The sequence below is a fragment of the Entelurus aequoreus genome, linkage group LG14 (assembly GCF_033978785.1).
Source record: "Entelurus aequoreus isolate RoL-2023_Sb linkage group LG14, RoL_Eaeq_v1.1, whole genome shotgun sequence".
Classification (NCBI taxonomy): Eukaryota; Metazoa; Chordata; class Actinopteri; order Syngnathiformes; family Syngnathidae; genus Entelurus; species Entelurus aequoreus.
Window position 1 is genome coordinate 12,780,783 of NC_084744.1, and position 26,101 is coordinate 12,806,883.

Here is a 26,101-nt window from a genome sequence, read left to right on the forward strand (position 1 = left end):
GTGCCGCGAGGACGCCGTGGCCTTCTACGGGAGAATTCTTCGCTACAAGGGCGTGGACGAGAAGAGCAGCCTGCCGGCGGAGAAGATGTGCTTCGAAACCAGCGCCAAGACGGGCTACAACGTGGACGTTGTGTTCGAGACGCTGTTTGACATGTTGCTGCCATCCATGCTTAGGAAGAGGAACGAGAACAAGGAGTCTTCCACCGTGGACTTGCAGGAGGGCAGGGGCAAGCGGGGCCGCCTGTCCTGCTGCTAGGACCCCTCAGGTTTTAACGACTGATGCTACCACTTAAGTATACGCGGTAAAGGAGAAACCCCAACACTGTGAAGCCAGACGACAACCAAAGATGTCTGCTGCCACCAAGAACACTTTAGCACCATCTGGTCATCTTTTTCAAAGCCAGCAGTATGCATCGTCATGCAGGTGGCACATTGCACTATTTGATACATTTAATAATACTTTCATTCATCACATGAAACATTCTGTTACCTGCGTTGGTATTAATTTCTTGTATGTACTATATATTATGTTAATTGCACAGACAAACCCTGCTTGAATATGACGTAATAAAGATTTTTATTTTGCAGTTGGCGACAGTCTCCATGAAATGACAGCCCTTGGACTCATTTGATCAAATATAATAAGATAATCATGGATTTATTTGTATTACTGTATGTTTAATACCACATCGACCTGAATAGAAGGCAACAAAAAATATGTTGTAATGTTTTCAAAATCAGCAAATCCTCTTAACTGGTTGACGGTTCATCGACTTATCTTGAAATTAAACACTGCTGACATGCTAACAAACTTGGTGACACAATGTTTTTCCAAACAGGTCTTTCTGCAGCTCTCCAGTCAGTGGTGTGTGAATGACTGGAAGAAAAGCTCAGACTTGCTTGAGGAGAAGTCGTTTGGTGCCACCTGCTGGTTAGTTTGCATGTTTAAATTTCTAGACTGAATACAAGACGACCAATATTTGATCTCTTACTTTTTTCTATGGGAAAAAGAACAGTGGTACCTCTGTTTTTGTATGCCACACTTTTTGCATTATTTGGGTGTTCCACAAACATTTCAGATAAAATCCTACACAACTAGTCCATTGTTTCCCTCAGGTTTTTTTCGTACGACTGCAAAATAATCTACTATGGGGCCAAATAATGTTGAGTGCCAGCACTTTGATTAAAAAAAAGGTGAGAAAGAATTAGTAGCCAAGTATCAAAGTTGTGTCTGTGTGGCTTACCCTTCCCCATTACCCCTCTTCGCCCATCGCAGTCTTTGCCAACACGTTTACAAGAAAGTGACATTTAACTTGTCATTTATATGTAAATATTGTTTTTTGCATTAAAAAAAAGCTATAATTATACTCTGTAAAATGTTTTGCGTTAATATGTTTGAAATGGATTAATTGCATTTACATTTTTTATTATAGGAAAACGTCAATCTGTTTTTTTTTTCAGATCTTTTGGATCGGTTTACAGTAGCACATTTTATTCTACGAGTTTAATTGGTTCTCTGACGGAGCTCCCGACTTAAAATAGTTGTATTTTAAAAATGATGTTCCTCATTGAATTCAATGGAAATCCAATTATTCCTTTCTGCCCAAGATAAGAAATATTGAATGGAAAACAAAGTAGTATAATAATGTACAGCATTTACTTTGTAAAGTGGAATTCTGCAGTTTGTACTGCTTCTCCGTCAAACACACCATCAGCAGCTTCTCTGTATTTTTCACAAATACCTGCCGTGTTATTATTTTGGTGTTATCAACTTATTTGGCTTCATTATAGCACAGATTATTGTCGCAGTAAAAGTCGACTACGAGCCCGGTCATGTTTTAAATTATTTATTTCTTTAATTTAATGACACCAGCCGCTTCGTCTGTTTGGCACCAACCTTTACATGCTTGGAAAAAGTATTTTTTATTTCTTTCTAGCTATAGGCTAACACTAGCGTGTAAGACACTGGATGTTTTGGTTGGATTTTACGTTGTTCATTGTCACTTTTACTCGAGTTGGGGAGGCCCGTAACCCCATTTTTTGCTGACAATTTAAAGCATAACAACTAACCGAGAGAACGCTCGTATCCTGAAAAGCTGGTAAACTGAGGTACTACTGTTGCTGTATTCCGGTAGAAAAGCTCTGTCTTGATGGGTAGATGACGTTTGGCGCCACCTGCTGGTTGGTTTGTGTAAAAAAAAGAGTAAGACCACAGATTATACGTTTTGTTGTCCTATATGTTGAAGCTTCTCGACTGAATACAAATCAACTCATCAAGGGGAACAAAAAGACCGTCTTATATTCGGTTTGACTGACTTGCGTGTGATTATTTGCCAAAAACGAACCAAACACCCTCTTTTGAAATAAAAACAGCTCAGATCAAACCATTTTGGACTTTGGATTCAAGGTTGTTTACGCCGCGTGTGCACCTGGTAGTTTAATCATTTGTGGATTGGTAAAATTTAACAAGGGAAATACAAATCCAATGGAAGGGGGAAGGGTCAGGTTCAGTCGGATACTTCCAAACAAGAGAATCAGTGCATGGACATGGAAGATGACGCTGGCTATAACTCATACTAGAAGTGCATGTAACATGGGGGATAAAATAATAGTGACGTAGTAATAAGCAACGATAGTATGGAGTTAGTGGCTTTAAGACTCACAAGCATGTTTGCTGGAAGAAGTAGTGAACAGTCTGAGGTAATAAGTTAAAAAAGGAAGCACCATACCAGACACATCAAATCTATAAAACACAACCATAACGTCGCTGGCTTCATTATGGCAGCTCAAGGCACCAAACAAAGTCTTTGCATGCACGAGTGGCGTCAGATCCATTGCTTTATGACAAAGAAAGCGAGAAGAAGGTTTCCTTTTTCACAAGTTCTTCATGCAGACCTGGCAGCGGCTGATGCGCGACAGGAGCTGACCCGCTTTGAGCGTCTCTGATGCCGGCTGGGTGTGGAAGGACTGGTCTATGGAGGTCAGCCAGAAGCTGTGCTTGTTGGCGAAGTAGTGACACGTGCCTTTGGCCCCGTTGCACTCGATGAACGGCGACGTGCGGAAGTCCTCCAGGCAGGAACCTGGCGACGACAGGGACTGACCGCCACCCTCGTTTCCTGCCGCCGTGTGCTACGGGAATAAGAGGTCAAGTCGTTTATGTCATTATTTATCGTTTCGTTACCAGTTGTGACAGCAGGGGGGGGAGGGGGCGCTGTTATGGGAGCAGACGCTGCATAGTTCCTCAAATAATGCCTCATTAATAGATAACCCCCCACCTCAAATAAACACTTTTTCAATCATTTAGGAAAAGATACAAGATGTTGCCATTAGGGGTTGTGATGACCTCTATGACTGCCATGTGGTGCCGAAGATGTAAACGTAATTATTAATAGGAATGATAGATTGAATGATAAGTGTGTTACATATTATTATAATGTGTTAAATTACATTATATTACAATTATACTTAATATTATGACAATGCTCACATATATTTATTTCAGTTATAAAATATATACTATGTGTTATTATAATTATATATGTATCTATTTATTTACCAGTATTTTTTATTTGTATTTATTACTTTATCCAACTACTTATCTAGTGAGCTATTTTTTCTCTCATTCTTTTCCATTTATTAACGTATTTGTGTTTACACATTTTTTGTTTATTTACGTATTTAGGGAGTTTTTTCTATTTATTTATCTAACTACTTATTTAGTAAACAATTTTTGTTTTTTTGTTAATTTAAGTATTTTTATTTACACATTTATTTGCGTATTTACTCATTTAGGGAGTTATTTGTATTTCTTGATGTATTTATTTACTTATCTATCTTCTTATTTAGTGAGTTAGTTATTTTTATATGTGTATTTACTTATTTAGTAATTTTTTTTTTCTTTGTTTCTGTCTTTCTTTTTTCTGAAGCAAAAGCTGGGAAACATTGACTCAAAACAGTTGGAATAGTTTAATAATATTTATATTGAGAATGTGTTTATTATATATTATTTTAAAAACCTTAAATTAAATATATATATATGTATATATTTATATATAAATACATATATGTTGATTAATTTTATAATTTATTTTTGAAATTTTGTAATATTTAATTTAATTGGTTTTGTAATTCACTTTTTGAATTCATTTTTATTTTTAATTTAAATGGTTTTGAACATAAAAAGGCCTCACTCTAAAAACACCCCACCCCTAATAGCCGCTTGCTACCTTCACCATTGGCCACTATGTAAGGAAATAGATCATGCGGGTGTACTTAATGAAATATCCACACTCCTCACCATCAGGAAGGAGTAGCCGATCCAGAGGCTGCGCCATCCCGCGGGGCACTGCGGGATGTTGATGTCCTGGCTGTGGATGGCGATGGCAACCGACGGCGCCTCGCACACTGAGCAGCGGCTGATGTACGGTTTGATGTCGCCCTCCTCCACGGGCATCATGGGAAGCGGGGCGGTGGTGGACAGCCAGTAGGACTTGTCGTTCCTGCTGGCGTAGTAACAGAGGTCTCCCGGGTTGCAGTAGAGGAAAGGCATGGTGCTGAAACGTGGGAGGCACGAGCCGGCCAAGCCTGAAGGGAACAACACCAGGTCATTTATGATGATTTTTAAAAATACCTTTTGAATCCTAATAATTTCCAATGCTGACCTAGATCCTGATTATGAGCCTTTTCCTGTCCCTCCAGGTACAAGAGACTGTATCCCCCCCATAATTTAGACATCCCCACTGGGCACATGGGGGTCTGCTCGGTCTGACTGTGTTTGACCAGTAAGTAGCCCACGCTGACACTACGACCAGGCATGCCGGGCAATCCTGGGATGCCTGCTTTGCCAGAGTGACCTGCAAACAAGCAAACATCAACTATTACTATGACAAACAGTAAGCGATAATGTTTTATAAACATGACATTGAAATGTGTTTCATTCACTTAACAACAATGATACTCCTTGTAAATAAGCATTTTCCCTGCCCAAACCGGCATCCAACGTTTCCAATCCTTTAATCTAAGGTTGTTAGTACAAATCCTCTTGTAAGCAACAGTCAGTCAGACACACATACCTTCCATGCCTCGTAGACCAGCATGGCCCACCTGACCTTGCTCGCCACGGAATCCAGGCGTTCCCGGTCTGCCACCGATTCCGGGCATGCCCTTCTGCCCAGCGGGCCCAAAAAAACCTTAAGGGAGAAAAAAGATACAGTATGTCACAGCTGCAGTTTGGGGACTGACTTATGTATTTATTTAGTCTTTAATTTTAATAATTTATTTCGGTACTTATATATTTATCTACTAATTTAGTGAGTGTTTTTTTTTATGTATTTGTTCATTTAGTTATGTATCAATTTAGTTTAATATTTTATTAATTTACTTAGTAAATACACAAAAGAAAGAAAGAAGTCAATGTCTTTTATTTAATGTATCTATTTAGTTTTTTATTTTATTATTTTATTTATTTATTTTTACCTTTATTTTTATTCAGTTATGTATCTATTTAGTGTTTTATTGTATTAATGTATTTAGGTATTTGTTTATTTATTTATTTACTTGTTTAGCAAGTTGTTTTTATTTCTTTATTAGTGTATTTACTTAATTAGTGAGTTTTCTTTCTTTCTTTCTTTCTTTGTGTATTTACTTATTTAGTAAATTATTCCTTATTTAGTTATGTATCTATTTAGTTTTTACTTGTTTTACTATATTTAGGTATTTATTTATTTATCTGTTTGCTTATTGACTTATTTAATAAGTTCTTTTTTTGATGTATTTATCTTTTTACTCATTTATTGAGTTATCTTTATTCATTTCCTTTTTTCTTTCTATGTGTATTTACTTATTTAGTGAGTTTTATTTATTTTGTTATCCATCTATCTATCCACTAAATTAGCAAGTGATTTATTTTTATTTGTTTATTTATTCATTGAAATTAATTTGAACAAAAACAGACCAGCATCCCCAGGGGGTCCTCGTGGTCCTGGTTCCCCTTGGACGCCTCTCGGCCCCTGGATGCCCTGTGGTCCTGAAGGCCCCCTCTCTCCTGGGAGTGTAATAGGCAGTGGAGCTAATCCCTGGTTTCCTGGTAACCCACGGAAACCTGCCAACAGGCCGAGTAGATCATGTAAAAACTGTACTTGACATACTTGGGAACCCAATCAATAAAGTCAAACCTGGAGGTCCAGCATCTCCCTCAGGTCCAGTTGGGCCTCTCTCGCCTTTGACCCCAATCGTACCAGGAATCCCCATTGAGCCTTGTTCTCCTTTGTCACCTGGAAGAAAAATATTCCTCCAGAAATACTGTACATAGTAGTAGATAACCAGAATGTAGCCCACTGGGCATATTCCCGTTGTAAATGTACAGTTTACAGTATGCATACCTTTCTTCCCAGATATCCCAGTCTGTCCTCTATATCCGGGTGTACCTTGGTCACCATTGAACCCTTTCCTGCCAGGGACTCCGGGAAACCCGAGTATTCCCACTATACCCTTTTTTCCAGGGGCAGCATCAATACCAGGAAAACCTCTGGGCCCAGGGAGACCTAGGAAACAACATTGCGGGTTACAGCACAAAACCCGGTTAAACTCTTCATTTGGAATTAGATCTTTGTGCGAGGGTCTTCACCAGAACACTTGAACAGCAATAGTAGTAATAGTTGTCTAACCTTGATAACCTTTAGTCCCGTGAAAGCCCTTATCCCCAGCAGTTCCTGGTCTGTCTGTCTTCCCATCTGGTCCTACAGGTCCACGGAACCCTGATGGTCCAGGATGACCTTGGTCACCTGAACAGATCCAACATGGGAACAGTCTTAGCATCATCCCAATTCCTTATCACTGTAAACATTCATCAACTTGGAATTCAGTGAGTGTCTTACCAAAGTCTCCTTGAAATCCTTTCAAACCTGCGACACCTGGCAAACCTGCCTGAGTGTTGGTGTTGCCGCCCTCCCCTTTTTCTCCCTTGGTCCCGGGGTGGCCAGCTGGTCCAATGATATCCAAACCTGGCAACAACAGAATCGCTCAATACCTATAGCCGGAACCTGAACATTAACTAAATTTACCAAAATGAAATACCTGGGATTCCAAAGACACCCTTTTGTCCTTTCAATCCATCTAATCCATAAAGACCAACCAGACCAGGGAAGCCTGCATACAATTGCACATAAATTACAACTTTAACAAACCACAAGACCATTATCCACAGAAATAAATATATTGAATTAATCCTTGTACCTTTGGTTCCTGGAAAGCCAGGTAAACCTGAGGACCCTTCTTTTCCAGTTGGTCCAGGAAAACCCTTCTGCCCTTGGTTACCTGGAGTACCTTTCTGTCCATCCGAGCCTGAAATTTGTAGAGTAGCAATTGCAATATAAGTTCTGTAAAAGACTAATATATCCTGTCATGTGAACGCCCTACCTGTATATCCTACATCGCCTGCATCACCTGGATGTCCCCTTTTCCCCTCGATACCATGAAAACCAGGAACTCCCCTGTCTCCAGGCACTCCAATTGATCCTTTCTCACCTATTTGGGTTGAAATCAAAACATTTCAAGCATTAGCAAGCATCTGCATCGCTATTAGGCACTAAAGCGAAACATTAGTTTATCCTACCTGGGTCACCTACGGAACCAAGTTCTCCTCTTAGTCCAGTTGCTCCTGGGATGTCGATGCGAGGACCCCTGGTACCTTTAAATCAGAATATTTAAGAATGCCAAACTATTTACCAACCAGTATTAAAATTTTGATTCTGTCTGGTTTGTACCTTTGATTCCCTTCCTGCCCTTATCTCCTGATGCACCGTAAGCACCAGGACTTCCTTTGAAGCCCTAGAAACAAGGACACAAAAGGTAAATTAACTCCATAAATGACAGGACAAGTGATTCCAAAGACTCACCTTATTACCAATCATCCCCACAAAGCCAGAAATTCCTTGCGTTCCGGTACGACCTGGCATTCCCTTTAACCCCGATAACCCCTGTGCACCAGGATCCCCATGAGAACCTTTTTCATGACCGGGATCCCCAGGGAATCCATGGCCTCCCTCAAGGCCTGGAACACCAGGTAAACCCTTCAAGCCTGTGGAAAGCAGTAGTCACATGTGAGAAAGCGAAAAGACACGGAGGGTTTTAAGTCATTGCAGTCAGCCGAATAACCTCTTGGCCCGGTGAATCCTTGATTTCCTTGTTTTCCACAATCGCCCTTAATGCCTTTCATGTCGACAATCATCTTTGCAGGGATTTCTGGCTTCTCCCCGGGTCGACCCCTTAAACCACGATCACCTGCAATCCAATGTTGAGAATTAGGGAGAAAGTATTTCTAATACTTACAAATATGAAAAGACGAGTCTTGCACCTTTTTCTCCACTTTGACCGGGTATTCCTTTAGGGCCTATTTGGCCAGGTAGTCCAGTGTCCCCTTTGACCCCACTGAATCCTTTTATACCTGTATTACCCTTGACCCCTGAAAAGCCTGACATGCCAGGAGACCCTTTATATCCTGAAAAACAGGGACCCATTGTCATGACCAAATTGCTTAAACCGTCGACTTTTGGCTTGGAATATATTGCGGAATTGTGGAACCTACCTTTCATTCCTAGAGCTCCGGGTCGTCCATCAAGTCCCGGCTGTCCTAGGTTACCCGGTGAGCCTTTCTCTCCAGTAACCCCATCATTACCTGGCTCCCCTGGGAACCCTGACACTCCAAATGGACCTGGAGGACCTGGGTTTCCCTCTGTTCCCCTTTCTCCAGTTAAGCCTTGAGTCCAAGAAGGGATTTAGATAAGAATAAGGTAATCTCTAAGAACTATACAATCTTGGATAGGGAGTTACCTGGTTGTCCAATGGCACCCCGCAGCCCTGGTGAACCAGCTTTGCCAAAATCTCCAGGGTATCCATAAGTACCTGGTGGTCCAGGACTTCCTTCTACCCCCTGTGGGCCTGCAGGGCCAATGATGCCTTTGGAACCAATCATACCAGGCATGCCCCCCATTCCTGTGGCACCGGAACAATTTAAATAAGACTCCTTAAATACAGTGGACTCTTCAAAGTCGAACACCTCTGAGGTGGTTTAATTAGTTAGAGCATTCCAGTTTTGTGTTCGACCTAAAATTATTCAAAATGGTGTTCACCTGGATAGCCCGGCTCGCCTTGACCTCCGGCATGACCTTTATTTCCTTGCAGCCCATACAATCCTGGGTCACCAGGCGGCCCTGGCGCTGCACCCAAGATTTCACCATGAATTCCTTTGTCACCAGGTGCTCCGTTGCGTCCAGCCAGCCCAGGAACGCCTGGAGCTCCAACTGACCCCTTTCTCCCGGGTAAGCCCAAATCACCACGGGGGCCAGTAAAACCTGTCATTGGAGATGATCCAGTTCAATAAAACAAGATCAAAAGTGTATTGGGCTTTGTAAAGAGATTTGTTTCTATGACGCAGTCTTGCCTGGCGGTCCCGGACGGCCACCTGGGCCGTAGTCTCCTACTTCTCCTTTCTCTCCCTGTAGTCCTAATGCACCTGGAACCCCTTTTTCACCTGGAAGACCTGGTGATTTTTTTAAGTAAGGACATGGTAAGTCCAACATGCTTTAAAGCAAAACACTTCGCTGCTTCTTACCTTGGAGACCAGGTAACCCTCTCGGACCAGTAAAACCAGGCAGTCCAGGAGGTCCTGGGAAAGTGTTGCACGGACCTAAGAAAAACAAATTAATGCTCATTTCATGGTTATATGTAGACCTAATTATGCTAAAATTGAGGTGACTTTGTCTGGTGCCCAGCGTGAATTCTATACTATGAGATTCTTGTATTATTACAATAGCTACTTTCACTTGCTGCACTTGTAAACAATTATAGCAGTCATGCACATGGGGGCAAAGCACAACAAAGCTGTTGCTTAGGGAGTTGTAAATATCATTATACCCGCTACCTGTCACATCCCACTGTCCTCCATCTCCTGTTGGACTACAGCCGCCTTTCAGTTGTAAACAAGAGAGAAGGAGAGAGCATTCGGTACAAGATATTATTCAAAAAGCACAAGCATTATTGCAAACAAGCTTGAGCCGAGCTGGTTTGATTGCTGCAGGCCCTGCAACAACTGGAAGCAAAGAAGGAGAAGTAATGGTACAATGGCAAGATATACTTCATGCGTCCACATTTTTACTTGACAAGCCAATCATACGCTTTTCAGTTCAAATGAAAAGTGTACATATGAGCATTAAGTAGTTAAACTGAAACAGTTAAAGGAAAGCCTTGAAGGAAACACGTTGTAGTGTTCTTCTCAGATGCCTATTTTACCTGGTCTGCCAGGTGTTCCAGGAACTCCAGGGTAACCGTTGAGGCCAGCATCGCCGGGTAAACCAGGCTGCCCTTTGAGACCCTCCAGGTCTTGACCTGGCTCTCCTCTTAGTCCAGGCGCACCAGGTTGACCAGGTTGACCGGCAAAACCTTTGTCTCCGCTCTCTCCTTTGGAATCGTTTCCCTGTTGAAATTAAAGCAATGACAATTAAAGCCAATTTTATTAATAAGACATGACTGAGGACCAGTATTGGACTCACTGGAAGTCCTCGATTACCAGGAAAACCGGGCCGACCAACAAGGCCTGAAGCCCCTGGAGGTCCCGGTTCACCATCCTGGCCGAAAATCCCAGCGTCTCCAGGATATCCTGAGGGCATTACAAAGGAACATTAACGCTGAAGTGGAATGGATTGTGTTTTAATGTAATGGAGGCAACCACTACTTTGTTGTGACCAGTGGAGGTGCTGATATTTGAGTCCCAGGTAATTTTTTCTTTTAAAAAAGGTACAACTTGATGTCAGCTATGGGATGTCAAGCCTCCGGCAGAATTCATCTCCTTAATACATTACTGGGATTGAAACAGAACATATTCTACAACAAGTGCATGTCAATGTGCATCAGCATAGTGCAATACGCCCGTATGAGTGTGCACAAATATCCCACCCTTCTGAGTTGCCACCGCTGTGTCTCCTTTTCTGCCTTTTGGACCTGGCTCACCAGGGACTCCTGGAGTTCCCTGCAGGAAAACATCATCAGTGAACAAAGAAATTAAATGTCTCAAACTTTAGGTGATCTTGTTAGATTTTTCTTACGGAGACTCCGTCCAATCCGGGGGGACCCGGGTCTCCAACATCACCCTCTCGACCAAACTCGCCGGTCATTCCGGCGTCTCCAGTGTCACCGGCGAGGCCGGGGGGTCCGGTTGGGGAGTTGTTGACGATGCATTCGCATAGTCCGTGATCACCTAAACACGCACACATTTGCAAATCAACGAAACGCTTCAGCGACAAAACAGTAGTTGATTAAATAAATATCACCAGTAATAATTAGCAAAAACTATAACAGCAGCACCTTTCACTCCTTTGAAGCCCGCATTCCCGGGCCTTCCTCTAGCTCCGGAGGACCCCTTGAAGAACTCTTGCCCTTGAGACATCAAGGGACACCATCAGGCGATAAAAAATTCTTATGAAGTATCGCCACACATTGACAGTGGCTCCTATACTCACATGATCCTGGAGGCCCCCTGGAACCTGGTCGACCAGGGAAGCCCTTAGATCCTCCAGTGACAGCGGAACGTCCGGGTTCACCATGTTGGCCCTTCTCCCCTGGCTCACCCTTCTTTCCAAATGGTCCGGCGAAATCAAACACTGACGAACAGGGCAAAAATTACACAATTATTTAAACTTTTGATCCTCTTTGGGAGTGTCCTGATACAACATTAGTAAAGCCTTGAGTCCTGGCCATTACTAATATTGATCGGCTACGATATCAGCACGGATCAATAAATACTTTACTTATTTTGTAGTTTGGAATGTTAGAAAAGGTTCGATCCAGTGAAACGACTCAAACATTGTTAGGTAAAGAAAAACACTAACATATTTATTATTAGTCTTGAATGGATATAAGCATTTTTTTTTAAGTTAGAGTGGAGTGGTAATTTTTTTTTTTTTTTGCGTAACCAAGTGGTCACAATAATTCAATGAGTAAAGCAACAGGTTGACTGATGCGGACACGTTTGTTACCAGATAATTTCCAACACGCCGTAAATAACATACAACTATGATTATTTGATACTTGTTTATCATGACAAATCATGTTTTAGACTAAAATACTATTCCAATAAGGACACTTATTACTAATGTCTAGCTTGTGTGCTATTGTATGCTTGGCTGTTGTGTAGCTGCTAGTTCATAGTTGCCTGTAAGCCTACCATGTTTACCGTTTGTTAATGACTTCACTAAAATACGAAAAAAGCTTAGACATGTGTAGTTATTGGAGGACATTTAGATGTTAACTGGCTGTCCAGCTTTGCACAAGTCAGTAACTGTAAACTTCAGCTTTACAGATGCCAGGTCTACTGTGACACATGGTGGTATTAGTTATATTACAAGCAATGAACGCATTGCTTCCTGTGGGGGACATGAAGCATTTATTTAAGGGCTGGCACTTATTTTCACTCTATTAATTGGGGCATCTATTGGAGCAGAGCCCACCATTTAAAGAAACTAGTGTGACTGCAAGTGCATAAAGTGTGCTAAGAAGTGTCTCTTATTACAGACCTTGTTGCTGTGTGTGAGAAGCGAGACGCCCTGGTGGTCCGGGAATGCCTTGGTCTCCTATGGGGCCCCTTTCACCTTGTACACCCTGCGCACCTGGGGCACCAGCTTATCAGGTAAAAAACACATTTTTTAGCGTCTTTCAAGCATTTTCTTCACCTGTATCAGACTTGCTCGACTTGCCCAATTGGATGTTTCTAAGCTCATCAGTTGACATACCTGCTGAAAACCAGGACCAGGATCCGTCTGGAACCAGGTCACCCGCCTCACCCATCACACCCTAAAATACAGAATTCATCGAAGTAGTGACGTTTGCTTAGAATAATGTTGATTATGTGCAATGCATTGTTAGTTATTGCAAAAATACTGCATAGCAGGGGTGCCCAAATATTTTCCACTGAGGGCCACAGACTGACAAATCAAAGGATGCGGGGGCCATTTTGGGATTTTTACCCTTCAAAACCAGTGCAAAATATAGCTGTTTTTCGAAGAACTAGAAACTGCAATTTCGGTTGAAATATTGTGTGAATGATGAAAAGCCAAAGCCGAACTTAAATGCTAACAGTTAGCACGCTGGAAAGATAGCATCAAGTAACAAAAAATATGAGCTAAACAAGCTAGCATGCTAACAGTGCTAGGCAAACATGCTAACAAAAGCATTCTAACAGTTAGCTTTCTGAAATACGAAAATATATGACACTGAGGTGTATGCGTGGCGCAGTTGGGAGAGTGGCCGAGCCACCAACTTGAGGGTTCCTGGTTCAATCCCCACCTTCTACCAACCTCGTCACGTCCGTTGTGTCCTTGAGCAAGACACTTCACCCTTGCTCCTGATGGGTCGTGGTTAGCGCCTTGCGTCAAAGCGCTTTGAGTGCCTTGAAGGTAGAAAAGCGCTATAAAAGTATAACCCAATTATCATTTACCATTACCTGCTAAATTAGCTAAAAAAGCTAGCATGCTAATGTTAACATGTTAAATTGCTAACTAACATGCGTTAAAAATACCAAAATATATTAATCTAAGGCAGGGGTCACCAACCTTTTTGAAAGCAAGAGCTACTTCTTGGGTACTGATTAATGCGAAGGGCTACCAGTTTGATACACACTTAAATAAATTGCCAGAAATAGCCAATTTGCTCGATTTACCTTTAACTCTATGTTATTATTAATAATTAATGATATTTACACTTAATTGAATGGTTTAAAAGAGGAGAAAACACGAAAAAATTGACAATTAAATTTTGAAACATAGTTTATCTTCAATTTCGACTCTTTAAAATTCAAAATTCAACCGAAAAAAAGAAGAGAAAAACTAGCTAATTCGAATCTTTTTGAAAAAATAAAAAAAAGAATTTATGGAACATCATGAGTAATTTTTCTTGATTAAGATTACTTTTAGAATTTTGATGACATATTTTAAATAGGTTAAAATCCAATCTGCACTTTGTTAGAATATATAACAAATTGGACCAAGCTATATTTCTAACAAAGACAAATCATTATTTCTTCTAGATTTTCCAGAACAAAAATTTTAAAAGAAATTCAAAAGACTTTGAAATAAGATTTACATTTGATTCTACAGATTTTCTAGATTTGCCAGAATATTTTTTTTGAATTTTAATCACAATAAGTTTAAAGAAATATTTCACAAATATTCTTCGTCGAAAAAACAGAAGCTAAAATGAAGAATTAAATTAAAATGTATTTATTATTCTTTACAATAAAAAAAATAAATGTACTTGAACATTGATTTAAATTGTCAGGAAAGAAGAGGAAGGAATTTAAAAGGTAAAACGGTATATGTGTTTAAAAATCCTAAAATCATTTTTAAGGTTGTATTTTTTCTCTAAAATTGTCTTTCTGAAAGTTATAAGAAGCAAAGTAAAAAAAATAATGAATTTATTTAAACAAGTGAAGACCAAGTCTTTAAAATATTTTCTTGGATTTTCAAATTATATTTGAGTTTTGTCTCTCTTAGAATTAAAAATGTCGGGCAAAGCGAGACCAGCTAGCTAGTAAATAAATAAAATGTAAAAAATAGAGGCAGCTCACTGGTAAGTGCTGCTATTTGAGCTATTTTTAGAACAGGCCAGCGGGCTACTCATCTGGTCCTTACGGGCTACCTGGTACCCGCGGGCACCGCGTTGGTGACCCCTGATCTAAGGTGTGTACCTGATTTTTTTTTAAATGTTAGCTTGCTAACTTGTATCAAAGTACCAAAATTTGACTGAAGTGTATCTGTACAAAATTAGCTAAAAAAAAAAAAAGTATATTTGACGCTGAGGATTATAGCTGCAAAATTAGCACAAAAGCGAGCATTCTAGTATTAAAATGCAAACAATTGTGCCACGGGCCATTAGAAAATGTGTTAAGTGCTGCAAAAGACCCTCTGGCCACACTTTGGACACTCCTGCTGTAGAATGCACAACTGGAGTAGTTTTACTTGATTTTAGTTTTATTTTAGCCTATATCTCACCTTTGGACCAGGTCTGCCTAATGGTCCTTGTTCGCCATTGTCTCCCTGAAGAACAGCAGCATTAATACCACCGTATAAAAATGCATCACACAGAATCGTGGCAAGCCTACCCTTGGTCCAGACCTCCCAGGTGCCCCAGGTAGACCCTGTAGAAGAAACATCCAAAACATAAATAAAATGCTTGGAGTTTTAAGTTTGACCAGAATATGTAGAAACCTACTCGGGATCCAGGGAATCCCATAATGCCACTCTCCCCCTTGTTGTCAGCCTGCAATGAAGCAAGGACAACCGTGACGATGCTGTTAAAGGAGACTTGAGGCGCGCAAGGAACTTACCAGATCTCCTTGTTCTCCTTTAACACCCTTGGGGCCAGTAGGTCCCTGAAATTGAAGAGGACGCATCATCGTTTCTCAGCTGATGTTCTAGTTTAAAGCTGTAACGAGTGGATGTACAAACCAAAGATCCATAAGGGGGCAGAGTGTGGGGATGAGTGGAGTTACCCGCGATCCCTGGGGGTCCGATCTCCCCCTGTGGTGCAAGGAAGATGACACATAAGCATGACGTCGATCATGAATCTACTCAACTCCCTAAAATATGGGCCGCTTTTGTTTACTAAAATACAGAGAATTTTATTATTTGTTAAATCATTATCTTTATTGTCATTATAGAGAGTACAACAAAATTGTATGCACCATATTCAGTGCTGTTTGAATAAAAACAAAAACAAATCAATAATAATAAAAACTCATCCAGAATTGTACATTTAGCTGCCATATAGTTACTTAAATAACGGATGCATTAAAAATTCCTAAAAACGGCAAGATTTTACATCGCAAATGTGGGCTCCATGACATCTATCATATATACCACATATATGTTTCTCAGCTGTGGTCTGTATGGGCCACAGTAGTACTTGTAATATACTTTTACACCACTTGTGGCAGCAATGACAATATCAAACAAACAAGAAGTCTGGAGCAAAAGTCATAAATAATTTTTTTTAAGCGCAAAAATTATGACTAAAGTGGTGAAACTGTATTTTCATTTGCACTTTAATTTTATTGATAGTTCAGTTAAAAAAACATATTTATTATTAATGAATTAATGTTTTTATTTTAGCACAACATAATTGTAAGTAGGGCAGCACGGTGGAACAGGGGTTAGTGCATGTGCCTCACAATACGAAGGTCCTGAGTTCAATACCGGGCTCGGGATCTTTCTGTGTGGACTTTGCATGTTCTCCCCGTGACTGCGTGGGTTCCCTCCGGGTACTCCGGCTTCCTCCCACCTCCAAAGACATGCACCTGGGGATATGTTGATTGGCAACACTAAATTGGCCCTAGTGAGTGAACGTGAGTGTGAATGTTGTCTGTCTATCTGTGTTGGCCCTGCGATGAGGTGGCGACTTGTCCAGGGTGCACCCCGCCTTCCGCCCGGATGCAGCTGAGATAGGCTCCAGCACCCTCCGCAACCCCAAAAGGGACAAGCGGTAGAAAATGGATGGATGGATAATTGTAAGTACATTTATTTTTCGTCAGTTATGCAGTATATTTGGTCAGTACTAACTTTTCTAATCAGACTGACTTAAAAGGGAACTGCACTTTTTGGGGAATTTTGCCTGTCATTCACAATCTTTATAAGAGACAAGAAAACACGTCTTTTTTTTTTTTTGCGGTTTTAAAGATAAAAAAAAAAACGCTTGAAAGATGCGGCTAATAGGAGTCACCGTTGTAGCCTTCAAAGCCCTCTAAAACAACTTCAAAACCCTTCATCAATGTTTTATATACACACTGCAAATCTATATATAATGTAGTAACAGACACCTTCACAACAATATGTAATATGTTCAATATTTACCGTATTTTGATCATTTTAATCATTTCCGGGGCAGATTTATTCCGCGCATTGATTTCTGTTTCCATAGCAACATACGTCTGACTTGTGGCAACATGTGTGTTCCTACTTCCGAAATGTGTGTTTTCTAATCATGGCAGACTTGGTAACAGACAACGACTATTTTTGGACAAAAGAGGTTTTACAACCTGATACTGTGAGAGTGAGTGAGACGTTGGAGCGGACAGAAGATGAAAGCGATTTTGACGCTATAAATATGGAACTTGGAGCCAAGCTATTTCGACATAAATGGATTGCTTACCCAAAATCAACAGGAAAAAACGTCCCCGGCCAGCTGGACCAGACGAGCAACTGTCCATCGAGTGAGTCACTTTATATTGATCATGATACACGCGGCACGCCATGCGTGTTATTTCAACTACATACACTGTCTGGCAAGCTCAGCTGTGTACAAACAAAACATGAAATGTGGGCTCAATTGTATTATTATACAGGTTACGGAACGTAAATGAAGTATTGTTGACGGCTTTGATTGCTCCCATTAGCTGCATTGCTAGCCACCTTCATCCCAAGTGCAGGACTAATAGACTAAAAAACTCCTTTGTCCCACACGCCATCAGACTGTACAACTCCTCTCTTGTGGGGAGGGGGGTACCAGGATGGCAGGGGATGCAAAACAATAACAATACTGAAATAAACTGCAACAAAAAACAGTGCAATTAACAGTGCAATAACAGTGTAATACATTTTCATAACATGGTCACTACTGCCTAGTTTCTCTTGTTATATACTTATTTTTATTCTTATTGTTGCTTTTTATTTGTATTCTTATTGTAACATCAAGGGTTGGAATTGGGGGTTAAATCACCAAAATGATTCCCGGGCGCGGCGCCGCTGCTGCCCACTGCTCCCCAAGGGGATGGGTCAAATGCAGAGGACAAATTTCACCACACCTAGTGTGTGTGTGACAATCATTGGTACTTTAACTTTAACTTTAACTTAACTTAACATTTTCTATTTTATTTCCATTTATACCCCCATTATTTATTTTTTTATCTCAATTCTGTACACTGCTGCTGGAAATAACATTTTCCTCAGGGAACTCTCCTGAAGGAATCAATAAAGTACTATCTATCTATCTATCTATCTATCTATCTATCTATCTATCTATCTATCTATCTATCTATCTATCTATCCATCTATCCATCTATCTATCTATCTATCTATCTATCTATCTATCTATCTATCTATCTATCTATCTATCTATCTATCTATCTATCTATCTATCTATCTATCTATCTATCTATCTATCTATCTATCTACCTACCTAGGATGAGCCGATTTTTATACTGTATGTTGAACCCGAAAAAACCCCAAATCCTTTTGTCTTCTTGTCTCTCATAATGATTGTGAATGATAGGCAAAATTCCCCAAAAAGTTAAGTTCCCCTTTAAGTCAAAGGTTAATGTGTCAAATAAATATTAATCTTTGTGATTAACATATGGTTTTCATATCATTTGACAAGTATGTAAACTGTAAGTAGGTTAAATATAATTATTGAATACAACTAAAATCTAGAGTAATATTACTAGTTCGGTGTTAATATTTCAGTGGGCCTCAGGCCCCTCTGTAGTGGAAAAGTTGGGCCCCGAGGTCAAAAAGGTTAGGAACGCCTGATATAAGGCATATATTTAACCCTCAGGGGACAATGGCGGACTTTTTTGCCATTTCATTACAATTTAGTTACATTTTGGCCATATCTTCTATATTATACATGACTTAAGAGTGTGTTTTCTTCAGGTTAAATTAAAAAATGTTAATGTCCAACTCTTTCTCAGGTATACAACACACTGGCAGTTATTCTACAATAGCCCCAAAGCCAGGACATAAAAGACCTTCATTTTTAAAAGAAAAAAATAAATTTTGGATTCATGTTTTGTTTTGCAAAAATCTCTCAACCAGCTTCAGCCCCAAACAAATTTTGTTTTTCTAAAAAAATTGAAACCTTTTAAAGCCTTTTGATCAAATGATGCCGCAGTTTTCAATTAGTATAAATTAGCAGAACATTATTTATTTGACTAATTTCAACCTGTGACATTATCTGATCAAAATGATATTATTGTTTAGGAGTGAAGTTTATTGAGGAATCTGAGCAAAAAAAATAAAAATGAATCAAAATATTTTTACACCCCTCAAACACTAAAGGACTTTTACGTCCTGTTTGGCTTTGAAGATAATTCAAATGGAATGGCCAGGACAGGCAGTAGAAAATGGATGGATGGATGTCCACAGAGGGTTAATCTTTATTTGTACACACGCTTGTGTGATGTAATGGCTGTGATTGGCTAATTAGGATTAAAATTACAAGGTTGAATTATGTTTTAATTGAATATCAACAGCAGTCAAAAGTTTGGAGACATCGTTCAGTAGCATTAAAGAGTGTGTCTAAACTTTTGACTGGGACTGTACATACATGATGTATGTATTACACAGTATATATATGTATCATTCCTAACAGCAGCATTATATCTATTTTTTCATTGTGTCTTTGAGTCGGTTTGCACCTCTTAATTGGATCAAATCACTACCAATGTGGCATGGCGTCTGTCATTTTTAATATTGTTAGCGACAAGTCCAATCAGTGTCGAATGAGTGCTCTGGCGAAGTTAAGTTTTTTCAAATTTGCACTTGCTGCGCGGCTGTAAGAGCATGCCAAGGTGTATTTTGTTCCCTGCGTGTTTTTATTAAGTTCTTGGAGGTGTAGATGGCACCACTTAGTGTGGAGGCCACTGTTTGAAAATGTTAAAAGTAAGGGTATCCTGATCCGATATTGACATCGGTCCGATATCAGCAATTATGTCAGCTTGTATGTAAACTCACCGATATAAGCAGTCCTGTAGCGCATTAGTTAACATCTAAATGTCCTCCAATAAGCACACACGGTTGGTCTTTGTATTTCTTTGTATTTATTGTATAGGCTACTAGGAGTGAGCAGCTTCACAACAGCTAATCACACAATAGCACACAAGCTAGACATACGTAATAAGTGTCCGTAATTGAAGGATATTGCAATCTAAAACACGACATTTGTCAATATAAACAAGTATCAAATAATTGAAGATGTAAATTACAGTGTTTTAGATATTAATCAGTAACAAACGTGTCCCCATCACTCAATTTGCTGCTTAACTTAATTATTTTGGCCACTAGGTGTCACCAAAATACAATTACCACTCCAGTTCATTCATACCGACCATTGTTCTCTGTTTGAGTTATTGCACTTAATCAAGATTCCCACACTACAAAGCAATAAAAGTGTGTATTATGATTCGTGTTGATATCGTATCAGATTAATTTTGGCATCGGCCGACACGCAAGGCTCCAATATCGAAGAAAACGGGACACCTCTAGTTAAGACTCACCTGGCTGCCTTTAACCCCCTTGAACACCTTCGTCATGGTGCCCTGGGCAGACAACACAATATGTGTAAAAATAACACTCTAGTACTGCAACAAACACACAAATAGACACGTTACCTTTGGACCAGGTGGACCTGGGGGCCCCGGTGGACCCTAGGAGAAGACACAAATGAGAATATCAGCACTTATTACAGGGTTCGTACCCCTTTTCCATGGCCAAATTCAAGCACTTTTTAAGGACTTTTACGATCAATTTTCCAGTTTTTCCAGTACACTTCAAAAGGTGAAAACCAGTGTGAATCAATCCATAGCCTTGTTGTTTGAGGTCACCAAATGCTGTCTGGAGGAAAAATAGGGAAAATCTGCTAAAACCTAAGCCTAACATTGAAGCAGCAGTTATCATTAACTGAATGGGGCAAAGAAAATGAAGCAGTGTTTCTGTAGACTATTCAATGTTATTGGTATTTGCAAACGTGTCTCCATTTGTGTTGTTTGTCAAATTTCTTGTTCTTTTTCTTACTTACAGCACTCAATGACATCGAACAGCACGGATTGATTCACACCGTATTTGTGCTTCTAAACTGCATAATGTGATATAAATACACGCACCCTCAAAATGTCAATTTCACTCATTCATTAACAAAACTGTTCCACATTAATATAAGGACAATAAATTAAAGGAAAATATTTAGTTTGTTTCACAACACCTCAGTCACCTTCCATTAAGTACATCTAGCCTTATAACTGTGGCTATGATAACAAATGAACAAAAAGACAAAAGTTTACTTTTTCTGCTTTCACTGAGGTAGCCAGACAAGTTAAGTAGACAACGAAAATAATAGAGCAAGAAATGCATACAACCATGTTGTGTGAAAACTACAAAGTCATTCATATTAACTCAGCTCTAAGCTGTGAAAAAGGTTACAAATTATACATTACATGACCTTCACAGTACAAACAAGTCCAATAATGGACTAATAATTTCCATCTAATCCTCCAAAAACAGGCACCTGGGGATAGGTTGATTGGCAACACTAAATTGGCCCTAGTGTGTGAATGTTAGTGTGAATGTTGTCTGTCTATCTGTGTTGGCCCTGTGATGAGGTAGCGACTTGTCCAGGGTGTACCCCGCCTTCCGCCCAAATGCAGCTGAGATAGGCTCCAGCACCCCCCGCGACCCCAAAAGGGACAAGCGGTAGAAAATAGATGGATGGATGGATGTTCATTAAAACGACAACCTCCCGGCATGATGGACCGATGCACCACTGTCCTCTTGGGGGCGACACAGAGCCGTATATACGGCTCTGGCATGACAACAACCTAATGTAAGGGCTAATGTAAGATCAAGCGTGTAGCTTTCATTTTTGAGGAAACTTATTTTATTTTTTTCCATTTTATAATTAGCCTGTTGAGTCAGACTGCCGAGAAACATGATGAACATTTACAAGCATTTTACAAGCACTTCACTCGAAATTCAAGCATTTATCAAACCTTGAAAACACAACATTAAAATCCAAGCATTTTCAAAGTTTTTAAGCACCCGTACGAACCCTGTTATTAGCACAAATACATAACACATTATTTTTACCTTTGGTCCTGTGAGGCCTGGGTTGCCCTGCCATCCTCTATTGCCAGGAGGACCCTGTCAAATACCACACATGAATATTTATCATGAAATCAGCGGCGTTAAAAACATTCAATGTGTCTTACATATATTCCATTAGCGCCTGGTGTGCCTGGATCGCCCTGTGGAGAGATCATGCAAATATTCATGCAAAGGCACTTCATAAGCGGTGTATTGTTCTTCCAAACTTCACCCTGAATCTCCGTAAGTACACGGCCACGTCCAAGGTGTCGCCCTTCTCCCCCTTCCTGCCCAGTTGTCCCTGACAGGACACACGACAAAGTGAGACACGCAGCTAATAAAACACAAGTGGTGTTTACGTACGGGGAAACCGGGTGCTCCGCCACGGCCGAGCAGACCCGGGAAGCCGGATTCTCCGTGTGTTCCGTTACAGCCGTCTGCTCCGGGCTTCCCCCTGGATCCAGCGCTTCCTGGATGGCCCTGAGGAGCGGAATAATCAACATTTTATTGTACTTTAGACCAGTGGTCACCAACCTTTTTCGCACCCCGGACCGGTTTAATGTCGACATTATTTTCAGGGACCGGCTTTCCACTTGTGCCAGATAAACACAGCAAGAATAAGTGCATGAAAAATACAACTCACTGTAATGCTGAATTAGTGTTTCTTTGCAATGAGATGCAGATGGAAATCAGCCTTTGGCTACAATCTGTCACTTTTCTGTCTGATATGTTCATTAATGTGCATTGTATCATGTCACAAAGTTATAACAAATGTAACAAATGGCAACTTCCCATGAGGAGTTTTATTGTACATCTATAAACAAGCTCTTTGGTGTGTCTAGTGCACAGGTGTCAAACTCCAGATCTGGCCCTCCACATCATTTTATATGGCCCGCAAAAGCCTGGAAATAATATGTTTCAATAAAATACCTTATATTTTCTTCCTCTACTTTCTTGTTTTCTTACTAATTGGTATTAGGTTTTTTTTTGTAGTTTGACAGGGAAGAAAATAGTGTCCAATATTGCAAGAAATATTATATTATCCAACTTTGTTGGTCAAAATCCAAATAAATACCTAAATATCTGCTTAACTTATGATTTCGAAGCAAGTTATCCATCAAATTGTACACTATAAAAATGACCAATAGATTTTACTGTAAAATTTAGGGAGTTTTTTTTTTTTACAGCATATTACTGTAAGTTGGAAAAAAAACGACCAATGTTTGTTTTTTTACAGTAAAATTCTGTCGACTGAACTGTCATTTTTTAAACATTTTTTTTTACTGTAAAATCCACGGTTGATGATTTTATGGTACCACATTTTATTATGGTAAAAAACTGGCATCTGAGTTGCCAAAATAAAATTAAACAGCGGTAATGTATTTCTATGTACACTACAGTAATATGTTGTAAAAATAATAATAATAATAATAATAAAAAAACCACCATATATTTTACAGTACAATATTTTACTGGCAACTAAGCTGCTTGTTATTTTCTGTAAAAAATAGTGGTAAAATCTGCAATTTTGTTTTACTCTTTACATAAATTTTTTTTTAAATATTTTAATTCATAGGCAAATTCGTTAATTATTTACTGTTACAAGCAGCCCTGTAATGGCAGCAATGACTGCGGTGTGGCCCTCAATGGTCTGGTGGGACAGGCCAAAGCTAAGTCGGAGAAAATGCAGTTCTTTATAAATTATTTAATGTTTCTCCGCGGCCCGGTAGAAAATGCGTCACGGACTTGTACCGGTCCCCGGACCGGTGGTTGGGGACCACTGCTTTAGAACACAATTGAAAATAGGGTGCTTACTGGAATCCCATCGTTTCCAGAGAAGCCAGGTACACCAGTCATTCCCTAAGGGGAAAGAATACAGTATGAAACATGAGAAATTGCATATTGACATATAGATAATAACAGATGCACATTTATTTTACCATGTTTCCTTTAGGGCCCATCATGCCACCTCGGCCAGCGTCACCTTTCTCCCCCTTTGGTCCTTCGATGCCTGGATCTCCTGGTCTCCCTGGGGGCCCCGTGTTGCCTTGAGGACCAACAGGCCCATGGTTACCCTAAAATAGGAAGGAGACAAATAAATAATAATATATTTGGTATTTGGCATTGCTTAAACCAGGTGTCGGCAACCCAAAATGTTGAAAGAGCCATACTGGACCGAAAATACAAAAAACAAATCTGTCTGGAGCTGCAAAAAATGTAAAGCCCTATATAAGTGTTATAATGAAGGCCACACATGATGTAAGTGTCTATATTAGCCTACTATCAAAATGACTATGTGTCGCAGGCTGATGCAAATCTTCGTCGACACAAATGTTGAAATGTAATATTTATTCTACATATTTTTGAGACATTGGAAAACATTAGTAACGCGGAGGCTTTTCAGATGGTGTGATAACTCCTGGAAATTGAGAGCTCAGAATGGCCAAAGGTAAAGATTTGTGTGTTCAAGTTGAAGTAAACGGAAACTGCAAATAGAATGAGCTCAAATATACATAAAAAACGAGGCATAATGATGCATTATGTCCACACAGCTAGCATAAATAGCATGTTAGCATCGATTAGCTTGCAGTCATGCAGTGACTAAATATGTCTGATTAGCACTCCACACAAGTCAATAACATCAACAAAGCTCACCTTTGTGCATTCACGTACAGCATAAAAAGTTTGATGGACAAATAGAGACAAAGAAGGAGTGGCATAAAACACGTATTTATGTGGCAGCATCAAGGAAAGTTGTACATGTAAACAAACTACGGTGCGTTCAAGAACTTCCGAAATTAGTAGGACAAAATGGTGCACGCCAAATAATACTCTCATCGGTGAAGCATTACTAATGTAAACAGTGGGATTTCTAACAATTAGGAAGGTTTGTGTCATGTTTGCCCTCCTACAGAAACCATATTAAAACAAAACATGTTTTTTTCCTCATCTTTTTCCATTTTCACACATTTTTGAAAAAGCTCCAGGGAGCCACTAGGGCGGCGCTAAAGAGCCGCATGTTGCTCTAGAGCCGCGCGTTGCCGACCCCAGGCATAAATCAATCAAATTGTATAGCAAATCAAAACAAAATTACAAGGGGCTTCGTAACAAATATCATAAATGAATTACTACTTTTGTAAATTGAGTGACAGTAGATTAATCAGTAGCTGTTTCATGTATTGATTGGCAACACTAAATTGGCCCTAGTGTGTGAATGTTGTCTGTCTATCTGTGTTGGCCCGGCGATGAGGTGGCGACTTGTCCAGGGTTTACCCCGCCTTCTGCCCGATTGTAGCTGAGCTAGGCTCCAGCGCCCCCCGCGACCCCGAAGGGAATAAGCGGTAGAAAATGGATGGATGGATGTTTCATGTATATTTAAATGAATGTTCTTAAATATATATATTTTTTTCGAAACAGATTGATTGATTGATTGATTGAAACTTTTATTAGTAGATTGCACAGTACAGTACATATTCTGTACAATTGACCACTAAATGGTAACACCCGAATAAGTTTTTCAACTTGTTTAAGTCGGGGTCCACGTTAATCAATTCATGGTATTCAATTCATTTCAACAGTTACTTTGATTTAGACTCAAATGAAAACAATAACTGGCTTTCTAAATTAGATGATGAACATGAAACAATATCGGAAAATCTCCTAATTATTTAACAAAAACATTTTTATTTTTTGAAATTATTATTATTAGTATTCCTATAATTATGGTGTTTTTTTTAAAATTTAATTTCAATGGAATTATTAGTTTTTTTCAGGGAATTTTCCTTTTTATTTTTTGTCCTTCCATCCATCCATCTCTACCGCTTGTCTCTTTTGGGGTTGTGGGGGTGCTGGAGCCTATCCCAGCTGCATTCAGGTGGAAGATGGAGTACACCCTGGACAAGTCGCCACCACATCGCAGGGCTAACACAGATTTTGTCCTTTAGGCCAGTGGTCCCCAATCTTTTTGTCAACGCTTGAAAATTTGTCCCCTGTGGGGGGATATTTAAAAACAATTTTTTATTTTTATTTATTTTTTATTTTTACATAAATAAATACAATCATGTGTGCTTGCGGACTGTATCCCTGCAGACTGTATTGATCTGTATTGATATATAATGTATATATTGTGTTTTTTATGTTGATTTCATTAAAAAAAAAAAAAAAAAAAAAAATTAATTTCTTGTGCGGCCCGGTACCAATCGGTC

The 26,101-nt window shown here is 39.7% G+C and overlaps 2 protein-coding genes across 5 annotated transcripts in view; one reads left to right on the plus strand and one right to left on the minus strand.

Annotated features, from left to right (window-relative positions):
• LOC133664412 (ras-related protein Rab-20-like) overlaps positions 1–1,099 on the plus strand; it is an 11,446-nt gene extending 10,347 nt beyond the window's left edge. The window contains exon 2 of the mRNA XM_062069019.1: positions 1–1,099. This exon is cut by the window's left edge and continues 316 nt beyond it. Within this exon, the coding sequence (XP_061925003.1) occupies positions 1–256 (256 nt within the window). The 3' untranslated portion in view covers positions 257–1,099.
• LOC133664392 (collagen alpha-2(IV) chain-like) overlaps positions 567–26,101 on the minus strand; it is a 116,572-nt gene continuing 91,037 nt past the window's right edge. The window contains exons 4-47 of one of the 4 annotated variants that reach the window (XM_062068971.1): positions 23,837–23,971; positions 23,712–23,756; positions 22,260–22,376; positions 22,129–22,197; positions 22,022–22,057; positions 21,900–21,953; positions 20,429–20,464; positions 20,315–20,356; positions 15,495–15,566; positions 15,374–15,418; positions 15,259–15,306; positions 15,149–15,184; positions 15,039–15,083; positions 12,783–12,843; positions 12,567–12,671; positions 11,514–11,654; positions 11,359–11,430; positions 11,100–11,251; positions 10,951–11,023; positions 10,548–10,654; positions 10,288–10,471; positions 9,917–9,964; positions 9,611–9,685; positions 9,440–9,538; positions 9,129–9,350; positions 8,830–8,991; positions 8,585–8,755; positions 8,354–8,497; positions 8,155–8,280; positions 7,896–8,077; positions 7,764–7,827; positions 7,613–7,687; positions 7,417–7,524; positions 7,234–7,341; positions 7,075–7,146; positions 6,876–7,001; positions 6,666–6,782; positions 6,381–6,542; positions 6,174–6,272; positions 5,954–6,100; positions 5,073–5,189; positions 4,662–4,853; positions 4,298–4,584; positions 567–3,129 (exon numbers count right to left, since the gene is read on the minus strand). In XM_062068971.1, the coding sequence (XP_061924955.1) occupies positions 2,875–3,129; positions 4,298–4,584; positions 4,662–4,853; positions 5,073–5,189; positions 5,954–6,100; positions 6,174–6,272; positions 6,381–6,542; positions 6,666–6,782; positions 6,876–7,001; positions 7,075–7,146; positions 7,234–7,341; positions 7,417–7,524; positions 7,613–7,687; positions 7,764–7,827; positions 7,896–8,077; positions 8,155–8,280; positions 8,354–8,497; positions 8,585–8,755; positions 8,830–8,991; positions 9,129–9,350; positions 9,440–9,538; positions 9,611–9,685; positions 9,917–9,964; positions 10,288–10,471; positions 10,548–10,654; positions 10,951–11,023; positions 11,100–11,251; positions 11,359–11,430; positions 11,514–11,654; positions 12,567–12,671; positions 12,783–12,843; positions 15,039–15,083; positions 15,149–15,184; positions 15,259–15,306; positions 15,374–15,418; positions 15,495–15,566; positions 20,315–20,356; positions 20,429–20,464; positions 21,900–21,953; positions 22,022–22,057; positions 22,129–22,197; positions 22,260–22,376; positions 23,712–23,756; positions 23,837–23,971 (4,833 nt within the window). In that variant the 3' untranslated portion in view covers positions 567–2,874. Of the gene's footprint in view, positions 3,130–4,297; positions 4,585–4,661; positions 4,854–5,072; positions 5,190–5,953; positions 6,101–6,173; positions 6,273–6,380; positions 6,543–6,665; positions 6,783–6,875; positions 7,002–7,074; positions 7,147–7,233; positions 7,342–7,416; positions 7,525–7,612; positions 7,688–7,763; positions 7,828–7,895; positions 8,078–8,154; positions 8,281–8,353; positions 8,498–8,584; positions 8,756–8,829; positions 8,992–9,128; positions 9,351–9,439; positions 9,539–9,610; positions 9,686–9,916; positions 9,965–10,287; positions 10,472–10,547; positions 10,655–10,950; positions 11,024–11,099; positions 11,252–11,358; positions 11,431–11,513; positions 11,655–12,566; positions 12,672–12,722; positions 12,844–15,038; positions 15,084–15,148; positions 15,185–15,258; positions 15,307–15,373; positions 15,419–15,494; positions 15,567–20,314; positions 20,357–20,428; positions 20,465–21,899; positions 21,954–22,021; positions 22,058–22,128; positions 22,198–22,259; positions 22,377–23,711; positions 23,757–23,836; positions 23,972–26,101 lie in introns of all 4 variants that reach the window. The other 3 variants (XM_062068970.1, XM_062068969.1, XM_062068973.1) reach the window with 3 other exon arrangements.